The sequence below is a fragment of the Gobius niger genome (assembly GCF_951799975.1).
Source record: "Gobius niger genome assembly, chromosome: 5".
Lineage (NCBI taxonomy): Eukaryota > Metazoa > Chordata > Actinopteri > Gobiiformes > Gobiidae > Gobius > Gobius niger.
This window is the reverse complement of record NC_136856.1, coordinates 40,706,988-40,717,423: the sequence shown is the minus strand read 5'-3', so window position 1 is coordinate 40,717,423 and position 10,436 is coordinate 40,706,988. Positions and strand designations below refer to the sequence as shown.

Below are 10,436 nucleotides of genomic sequence, written 5' to 3'. Positions count from 1 at the left end.
AGAAGAAACGGACTGAACGCTCTGAAGCTTCGTTTTAAGTTCAGTTCGTAAAAAGCAGCAACATTTCTGAACAAACTCCAGCTGTTTTCCTGTTTTAAACATACAGTTCAATAATTGCCACATGTTTTCGGTGCCAACACAGTTTTGGAGGGAAACACTTTACCAACGATTGTAGCGTTAAACAACGAAGCCAAGTTACCGAGTTTTCACACCAAGTACCAGCTTAAAGGGATGTTTCAGGATTGGTAGAAGTGATTCGCCTCAGGTGCTCTGTGGAGCGGGGCAGGCTAGCTGATACCATAGACACGCACTAGCCTAGCACTAGCCTAGCGCCACGAAACTCTTCAAACAGCAGCACTCTGGATTGGTTAGTGCTAGATCGTCTGCTCCGGAGGGACGGTCTGCTGTGAGTTTGTATAGATCTATGAGTTGGTTTGTCTAAAAATACAAATAATCCTAATCCTAACCCTAATCCTTAAGGTTAACCCCTTAACTCCCACCTGAACCGAGCACATTTTCTCCAGTTTGGCTTTACCCCAGTCCAAAAGCTTCTGGAAAAAAGTGATGGGGAAAAAAAAAAACAATGATGGAAATGTGACAAAAAGGTGGGAAAACATTGACAAAAAAGTGATGAAAAATGTATGAAAAAGTGGCAAAAATGTCACAAAAATGCCACAATAAATTGACGAAAAAATTGACGAAAAAACGACGAAAAAATGACAAAAATGTGACAAAAAAATTACAAAAATGTGACAAAAAAGTGACAAAAAATTTATTAAAAATTGACGAAAAAATGGACAAAAAAATTACAAAAATTTGATTAAAAATTACAAAAAAGTTACAAAAAAGAGTTGAACACCCAATTAAAAAATGTTGGGGGAAAAATCTGATGACGTGAGGAAAAAGATCCTCTCGGTTCAGGCGGGAGTTAAGAGGTTAACCATTTCCCTGGCCCTAACCTTAATTTGTGTCATGATATCTCACGTTTTCACAGCAGACTGTCCCTCCGGAGCAGAACATCTAGCACTAACCCTCTGGATAACGAGGAAATGAGGCCCTGAAATATCCCTTTAAGACTGAATGAATACTCAAAGCTGTCCAGGACCATGACATCATTCAAATCATGACTCCAAGTAAAGTGACTCAATAACAAATGTAAAACCGCATCACATTCAGCGAGATTTTTAACTTGTACGTTTACATTTTCACTGGGAAAGAATCAGAAAGTTTGTTTACAAAGCCATGAAGTCCTGTCGCCGGGCGGACTTTGTCGAAATCAGCCAATAAGACGAAACGTTACTGATATAAAGCTGAGATTCATACGGTTTTAAGATCGTGAATCATGTTTTTTTTTTTTATTTCCACAATGTTTTTCCCTCATAAATCGAACCATTATTTTTGTGTTTTTTTATAGCGGCTGTTTTAGCTTCTGCACTAACACCAGGTGAATTATCTTACAATTGTAAATGGTTTCACTCTGGACGGTTTATGGCCACGTCTTAAAGGGTAAAGTTATGTTTTGTAGCTGATTAAAAAACATTGAATTGGCTTGTTGCGCGGTGTGGCTATGCTAGCTCCTCTGACCTGAAGGTGTGAGCGCCAGGACTTCCTGTCTGTTTTCTTTTCCTGGAATAATAATCATATTTTCTAAAGATTACGTTGTGGGCGGTGAGTTTCCGGTAGATGATCATTTATTGTGAGTTCAAATCATGAAGTTCAGAGGAGACGCCTGTGATCATGAAGGATTGAGAGTTTGTCTTGAAGCTAAAGGCTAACATGCTATAAAAATATATATAAAGGCACTGTTTCAAGTTGTGTAATGCATTAACCGCTTAGCTCCCACCTGAACCGAGCACATTTTCTCGACGAAAACAATGATGGAAAAGTGGCAAAAATGTCTCAAGAAATTGACAAAAAATTGACGAAAAATGACAAAAATGTGATAAAAATGTCACAAGAAAATGACGGAAAATGACAAAAATGTGATAAAAATGTGATGAAAATTTGACAAAAATGTGTTAAATTGACGAAAAAATGAAAAAAAAAAGTGACAAAAAATTGACAAAAAATGGACGAAAATGTGATAAAAAATGAACAAAAAAGGGACAAAAAATTGATGAAAAAGTGGCAAAAATGTCACAAAAATGTCACAAGAAAATGACGAAAAATGACGAAAAATGTGATAAAAATGTCACAAGAAAATGACGAAAAATGACAAAAATGTGATGAAAATGTGATGAAAATTTGACAAAAATGTGTTAAATTGACGAAAAAATGAAAAAAAAAAAAAAAAAAAAAAGTGACCAAAAAGTGACAAAAATGATGAGGAAAAAAGATCCTCTCGGTTCAGGCGGGAGTTAAGAGGTTAAATTAGCCTTTAGCTTCAAGACAAACTCCCTGATCCTCACAAACACAAACGTCTCCTCTATGGAAATATTTCTACCAGGAACTCACTGGTCTGAGCTCATCTTAATGGAAATGAATACGAACAGGAAGTACCACAGCTTCAGCTCAGAGGAACTAGCGTAGCCACATTGTGCAACAAGCCGATTGGCCGTAACTTGGATGAAGTGTAAGTGATCGATCGGTGCTTCTCTTTTGAAATGTTTAAGTCAAATGCACATTTTAAGAAAACACATTTTGTCCAGAAACTCCTGTGTGTTATATAGAAATCATGTCAGTCACTTTTAAATGATTTAACATCTTCTTCTTTTGTGAAGGTTCTTTGTCTCTTTCTGCTTTGGCAGCGTTGTCTTTGTAAAGGTGAACAGTGTTGCTGATGCGTTTAGGGGCGGCTCCGGTGATGGACTTTTGAGCACTTTAGATTAAAAAAAAAAGACAAAAAAATGCCATGATGGAAATGTGTGTAAATAACTCAGTGATTCACGTCCTGTGTGTTAATGTAAATGACGACGGGACGGACGGCTTTTCAATAAAGGACTAACTCCGCCCACTGTGTCTGATCAGGAAGTAATGAAGCTCCAAATGAAAACTCCATCAGGGAAATACACGAGCAGCAAGTCCAGATACTTACATACTTAGATACTTAGACACTTAGATACTTAGATACTTAGATACTTACATACTTACATACTTAGACACTTAGATACTTAGATACTTAGATACTTAGATACTTAGATACTTAGATACTTACATACTTAGATACTTACATACTTAGATACTTACATACTTACATACTTAGATACTTACATACTTACATACTTACATACTTACATACTTAGATACTTAGATACTTAGATACTTAGATACTTAGATAGATACTTACATAGATAGATACTTAGATAGATACTTACATAGATACTTAGATACTTAGATAGATACTTACATAGATACTTAGATACTTAGATAGATACTTACATAGATACTTACATAGATACTTAGATACTTAGATAGATACTTACATAGATACTTACATAGATACTTAGATAGATACTTACATAGATACTTACATAGATACTTACATAGATACTTAGATAGATACTTACATAGATACTTAGATACTTAGATAGATACTTACTTAGATACTTAGATACTTAGATAGATACTTACATAGATACTTACATAGATACTTAGATAGATACTTACATAGATACTTACATAGATACTTACATAGATACTTAGATAGATACTTACATAGATACTTAGATACTTAGATAGATACTTACTTAGATACTTAGATACTTAGATAGATACTTACATAGATAGATACTTAGATAGATACTTACATAGATGGATAGATACTTAGATACTTAGATAGATACTTAGATACTTACATAGATACTTACATAGATAGATACTTAGATAGATACTTACATAGATAGATAGATACTTACATAGATACTTACATAGATAGATACTTAGATAGATACTTACATAGATAGATAGATACTTACATAGATACTTACATAGATAGATACTTACATAGATGGATAGATACTTAGATACTTAGATACTTAGATAGATAGATAGATAGATAGATAGATAGATAGATAGATAGATAGATAGATAGATAGATAGATAGATAGATAGATAGATACTTTATACTAATAATAATATATATACAAAATTAAACAATGTGGATTTTCTAAGCGGATAAAAAGAGGAACTATATTGTAAGGCGTAATAATACCAGGAGTACTTCGACATCCATACAAAATTGATAAAAAATTGATTAAAAAATTGACAAAAAATGACAAAAAATGGACAAAAATGTGATAAAAATGTAACAAAAAATATATAAATATTTGACAAAAAATGACAAAAATTGGACCAAAAATTTGACAAGTTACAAAAATGAGTTGAACCCAACAAAAAAATGACGAAAAAAAAAAATCTGACGACGTGAGGAAAAAGATCCTCTCGGTTCAGGCGGGAGTTAAGAGGTTAAAGAGGGGGTGTTCTGCTTTAAAGAGGGGGTGTTCTGCTTTAAAGAGGGGGTGTTCTGCTTTAAAGAGGGGGTGTTCTGCTTTAAAGAGGGGGTGTTCTGCTTTAAAGAGGGGGTATTCTGCTTTTTTCAGCCCCACAGCACCAGTCTATATCTCACTACAATGATGACAAACCTTCTGCTGGTCTGTAAATGCAGTAAATTAGAATAACTGCCTTGTATAAAATGTCTCTCTCAAAATGGCTGTAGTGAATGTCTTGAAATAGGCCTCTGTCTCTTTAAGAACCTCTGAGCCTTTAGACACGCCCCCTCCACACGCTGTCTGTGGCATCAGTGGGGAGGGGGTTCTGAAAGCTCGGAGGCGTCTCCAGGAGGAGGGGGCGTTCCTAGGAGGACTCAGGCAAACCTATCCCTAAAATGGCCGCCATCAGAGTTTTTACAGATTACTCAGAAATACGTGAATGTGCCAAGGTAACACTTCAGCCATGTTTTTAATGAGGGAGTGACAGAATAACAGGATGGAAAGCTGGAAAAAGTCCATTTTGCAGAATACCCCCCCTTTAACAAGAGCACATGATGTATTTAAAGTAAACCTCATATGTAAAGCAGGGCGGCAGCGTTTCCATGGAGACGAGCTGGTGATGTCCCGCCCCCGGCAGAGTTTGAGGTATTTTTCACAGATAAAAGCTTTTATATTCTACTTATTGGGTGAAATGTCGCTCCGTGTGGCTCGGACCTGGTTTAGTTCTTTTACATTTGTGGATTTTGTGCCTGAATATTTATTTCAAAGACAATAAATCCATAAAGTTACACTATCGGCTGCTACAGATGAGTTTTTCTGTAAAATAACACACACATGTACTGGGTAGTTAAAGATAGATTTATTTCCAGAAACAAAATGAAACATAATAAAAGTATATACAGTATTTTACAATATAACAAAATAAATTCACTAAAACATTCAGACCCAGGTCATTTGAAACTATTTCAGTGCAAAAAGAGCAAATCTAAAACCTTCTTTCTTTGATTGGTGCCGAGGCCTTAATAAAGTGACGTGTTGCGTTTAAGGCTCCTGAGAAAGTGGGAGATCCGGGGTTTGTTATTGGTGGATGTGAGTGGAGAGCCAGTCCAGGCCCTCGGCGAGACCGGCCCCGGAGACGGCGCAGGACGCCTGAACCAGCCACTGCAGAGACACAGACTCAGTACTGGGACACTCGGACTGTACTCGAGTACTGGGACACTCGGACTGTACTCGAGTACTGTGGAGTTACTCGAGTACTGTGGAGTTACTCGAGTACTGTGGAGTTACTCACGGGGTTGGAGACGGCTGATAGGCCGAGGGCGGCGATGATGTCGGCCGTCGTCATGGCGCGGGGCAGGTCCTGTTTGTTCGCAAAGACCAGCAAAGCCACGCCCCTCAGCTCGTACTCCTGCAGCTGTCGGGGAATACAGATGTTTAAACTGCAGTTTGTATCAGAGGCCACGCCCCTCAGGAAATACAGATGTTTAAACTGCAGTTTGTATCAGAGGAGCTTTTAGCCATGTTGTTCTGCTATTTCCTTATCAAAAACACCCCCAGAGTGGTTTGTGGCTTCATTCACGCAGCTCTCAGTAATCCTCCTGAATCCTGCTCTCTGAGGCTCCGCCCTCCTGCTCTCTGAGGCTCCGCCCTCCTGCTCTCTGAGGCTCCGCCCTCCTGCTCTCTGAGGCTCCGCCCTCTCCTGGTCAACGACTGACCTGCTCAGTTGTGTCGTCACAGCGGAACGGAAGTGCTCGACGTCTGTAATGTAATGTCTTACAGCCGGATTTTAATTTGTAAAACAGCGTTTTCATTATTTCTGTCGTAAGAGAGAAACAAAGAAGAAAAAAATAAAATAAAAAGGATGTGCCCGAAGTGCTTCCAGGTCAGCTGAGGCCAAAACAAACACCTCCCCTGAGCGTCTGAACAGATGAAGATGGAGCTCGTTCTGGTTGTTTTTCTGTGACTGTCACTGATGGATGTTTGATGAACCTTCACCTGAATCAAAGTGGATTAACTTTTATAACCAACGAGTCCCATAATGTAAACAGCGATGGAGCAGAGGGTGAGTCAATCCAAACGCGTGTTAGCATATTAGCATGTGTGTTAGCATATTAGCATGTGTGTTAGCATATTAGCATGTGTGTTAGCATATTAGCTTGTGTGTTAGCCATTTATGAAGCTGTGTTGCAGATGTCAACTCCGTATAACTGCATCGTGAAGTAACTTATTGCTGTTTATTTATATTACGGTAAAGTATGAGCAGAGAGAGGGGGCGGAGTTAACTGAGAGAGGGGGCGGAGTTAACTGAGAGAGGGGGCGGAGTTAACTGAATTGAAGCGTTTTGTCTTCCGGGTTTGAAAAATACCTCCAGAAAACACTTATATTTATCACAAAAATGAGTGCTCCATAATGGTAGAGGTACAATATATCATATACATGCCTATACTTCACTTTGGAATGGCTAAAATTGCAGGATATAGCTCCTTTAAACTGCAGTTTGTATCAGAGGCCACGCCCCTCAGGGGGCGGAGTTTTGGAAATGTACCATAGTGTGCAGCTCCTCCGCCGCTTCTTTGATTCTCTCTGGGTCGTTACTGTCCACCACGAAGATCAGGCCCTGGAAACAAAGCAGGTCAGTTATTACATTATTAGTAGCACTGTAGCACTGGTGCAGTAGCAGTAGTAGCAGTAGCAGTAGTAGCAGTAGCAGTAGTAGTGGTAGTAGTAGTAGTAGTAGTATTACTGTACCTGTGTGTTAGTGAAGTAGTGTTTCCAAAGGCGTCTGATGATGTTCTGTCCACCCACGTCCCACACGGTGAAGCTGATGTTCTTGTACTCGACTGTCTCCACATTAAAACCTGTAAAACAGTTAAAAACAGTTAAAAACAGTTAAAACTGTTAAAAACAGTTAAAACAGTTAAAACAGTTAAAACAGTCAAAACAGTTAAAACAGTTAAAAACAGTTAAAAACAGTCAAAACAGTTAAAACAGTTAAAAACAGTTAAAAACAGTTAAAACAGTTAAAAACAGTAAAAACAGTTAAAACAGTTAAAACAGTCAAAACAGTTAAAAACAGTTAAAAACAGTTAAAAACAGTTAAAAACAGTTAAAATCAGTGAAATCAGAGCCGTGAGCTCCAGAGTCCGGCTGTTTCTCTGACTCATGAATGGCCCGAGGACTGACCGATGGTGGGGATGCTGGTCACCACTTCATTCAGCTTCATTTGGTACAAAATGGTGGTTTTCCCGGCGGCGTCCAGACCCACTGGACACAAGATTAAACACATTTAATCAGATTCAGTCATTAAAGCCTCCACATCTGTAATAATGATGAGAAAATACTGAGAGTTTCTCCAGTGACTTTAACAGTCACGGCCATCAGAGAAGAAGATTTACTACAGTACAAGTACAAGTACAAGTACTACAGAGTGGCCCAAATATTCACTCAGTCACATTTATGTTTCATTAGTGACGTTATGAGAAAGAAAACATGAAACACTTTGAAAACAAACAAAGACAAATGAATATGAAGAATTACAAACGCCTCTATTTTACGCTTCAAAGTGAAGGTTTGTCTCTTTAAGGTTTACGGCACAGTTAAAACATAACTGAAACATAACAGAATCTTCATCTACTAAACATGAAACGGTGACACTGACCCATGAGGAGGCGCACGGGGGTCCTGGAGACAAACCTGCTGAAGACCTGAGAGAGGATGGAGCCCATGGCGGATCGGTCCTTCACACAAAATCACAGAAGTCTGACAGATGTGGCTTCAAAGTCTCTGCTCCTCTGGGTCCGCGTGCGGCTCGTGCGGCTCGTGCTCGTGCTCGTGCGTGCTGTTGTGCTGCTGTGTGGTTGTGTGGTTGTGTTGTTGCCTTTTATAGCGCCAGGGTCAGAGCGCGCGTGTTTTTGCGCACGCGATTCGGAATCTGTCATTTCACTCCACGTGGAACAAAACGTAAACACACTGTGACCGGAAACCGCCGGGGAGACTTTCACAATAAAAGCCCCGCCCAGATCCCGGCTGGTCACGGTGTCATGTTAGTGGTTAAATATATAATTATAAATCAGCTGAATGTGAATGAATCTCTGCTCACAGGCTCTCACAGGCCGGTGCATCGCCTCATTTGAAAGCTAAGACCTACAAAACTGATTCCCCCTGGTTCTCACGGCTTTGTCACTTTTTGGATGATTTTTTTTTGCTTTTTTGTTAAGTTTGTCACATTTTCTGCTCTTTTGTCTCTTGTTTAGTCTTTTTTATATGTTTTTTTTCACACTGGAGGAAATGTGCTCAGGCTCGGTCGGTTTAGAGTAAAGTGAATGAATCATCATTGATGTTTTTTTAAATATATATTTTCTTTAATTGAATGGTTTGATTCGTGAGTGAGTTTGTCTGTACAGGTGAAGGCGTAAATCTGAGCCTCTTCCTGCACTTTGATCATTACATCCTGATGTTATAATGGAGTGTTTGCTTTGTGCAAAACTAACAAAGAAATGAATGAATGAATTAGATTCTGTTTTAGTTGCTCACGTTCAAATCCCTTAAAAGATCGTTGTTTTTACAACCTGTAAAACTCAACAAGAACATGAAACATAAAGCTCACATTATACTGTCCCCTCTGTAACTGATGGAAATGTTTTCAAAGTTGGGTTTTTCTTTAATAAAAACGTCCCTCTCGTGTTACATGAAACATGTTTATGTTATGTTTAAGCTGTTTACATTTTGCACTGATTGATTGATTTGTTAATGATTAAATCATAAAACCAAAGGATCTTTAAGCTGAACAGTTTTACGTCCCTGTCATTTCAATCCACGCTGGAACTTCCTGCCAAAAAACCACGCCCCCTCGGCTCATCGGCGCCATCTGGTGGTGAAGAGGCATTACAGCAGTGAGTCTGAAGTGAACTCAGCACTGACTGAGCTCATTTATTCTCATTCACAAATATGAACCAAATGGTCAGGATTGAACTGTTAAACAGCTGAGAGAGAGTTTAGAAAGAGGAAAAACTGCTCCGGAGAACGAGAACAGAAACAACTGAATGAGATTAATGAGAATCAGTGATTCAAGCGTCTGAAACTGACGTCACTGAGCAGGATTTAATAAAGGATCGAGTCTGTGAATAATATGACACAGAAGAAGAAGAAGATCTTTATTTATACAGCGCCTTTATAAATAAATAGTTAGCATCAGAGGTCCCTATGCTAAAGTGGCTATGATAGTTAGCATCAGAGGTCCCTATGTTAAAGTGGCTATGATAGTTAGCATCAGAGGTCACTATGCTAAAGTGGCTATGATAGTTAGCATCAGAGGTCCCTATGCTAAAGTGGCTATGATAGTTAGCATCAGAGGTCCCTATGTTAAAGTGGCTATGATAGTTAGCATCAGAGGTCCCTATGTTAAAGTGGCTATGATAGTTAGCATCAGAGGTCACTATGCTAAAGTGGCTATGATAGTTAGCACCAGAGGTCCCTATGCTAAAGTGGCTATGATAGTTAGCACCAGAGGTCCCTATGCTAAAGTGGCTATGATAGTTAGCATCAGAGGTCCCTATGCTAAAGTGGCTATGATAGTTAGCATCAGAGGTCCCTATGCTAAAGTGGCTATGCTAGTTAGCATCAGAGGTCCCTATGCTAAAGTGACTATGATAGTTAGCATCAGAGGTCCCTATGCTAAAGTGGCTATGATAGTTAGCATCAGAGGTCACTATGCTAAAGTGGCTATGATAGTTAGCATCAGAGGTCCCTATGCTAAAGTGGCTATGATAGTTAGCACCAGAGGTCCCTATGCTAAAGTGGCTATGATAGTTAGCATCAGAGGTCCCTATGCTAAAGTGGCTATGATAGTTAGCATCAGAGGTCCCTATGCTAAAGTGGCTATGCTAGTTAGCATCAGAGGTCCCTATGCTAAAGTGACTATGATAGTTAGCATCAGAGGTCCCTATGCTAAAGTGGCTATGATAGTTAGCACCAGAGGTCCCTATGCTAAAGTGGCTATGATAGTTAGCA

General features: G+C 39.0%; 1 protein-coding gene across 1 annotated transcript; it reads right to left on the bottom strand.

Annotated features, from left to right (window-relative positions):
* Positions 1-5,464: 5,464 nt before the first annotated feature.
* Positions 5,465-8,170, bottom strand: LOC306963181 (uncharacterized protein). The gene is made up of 6 exons (XM_079556662.1): positions 8,086-8,170; positions 7,611-7,691; positions 7,176-7,285; positions 6,973-7,044; positions 5,719-5,841; positions 5,465-5,588 (listed from the first exon to the last, which is right to left on the bottom strand). The coding sequence occupies exons 1-6, from the start codon at positions 8,150-8,152 to the stop codon at positions 5,505-5,507; spliced, it is 537 nt and encodes a 178-aa protein (XP_079412788.1). The 5' UTR covers positions 8,153-8,170; the 3' UTR covers positions 5,465-5,504.
* Positions 8,171-10,436: the final 2,266 nt, after the last annotated feature.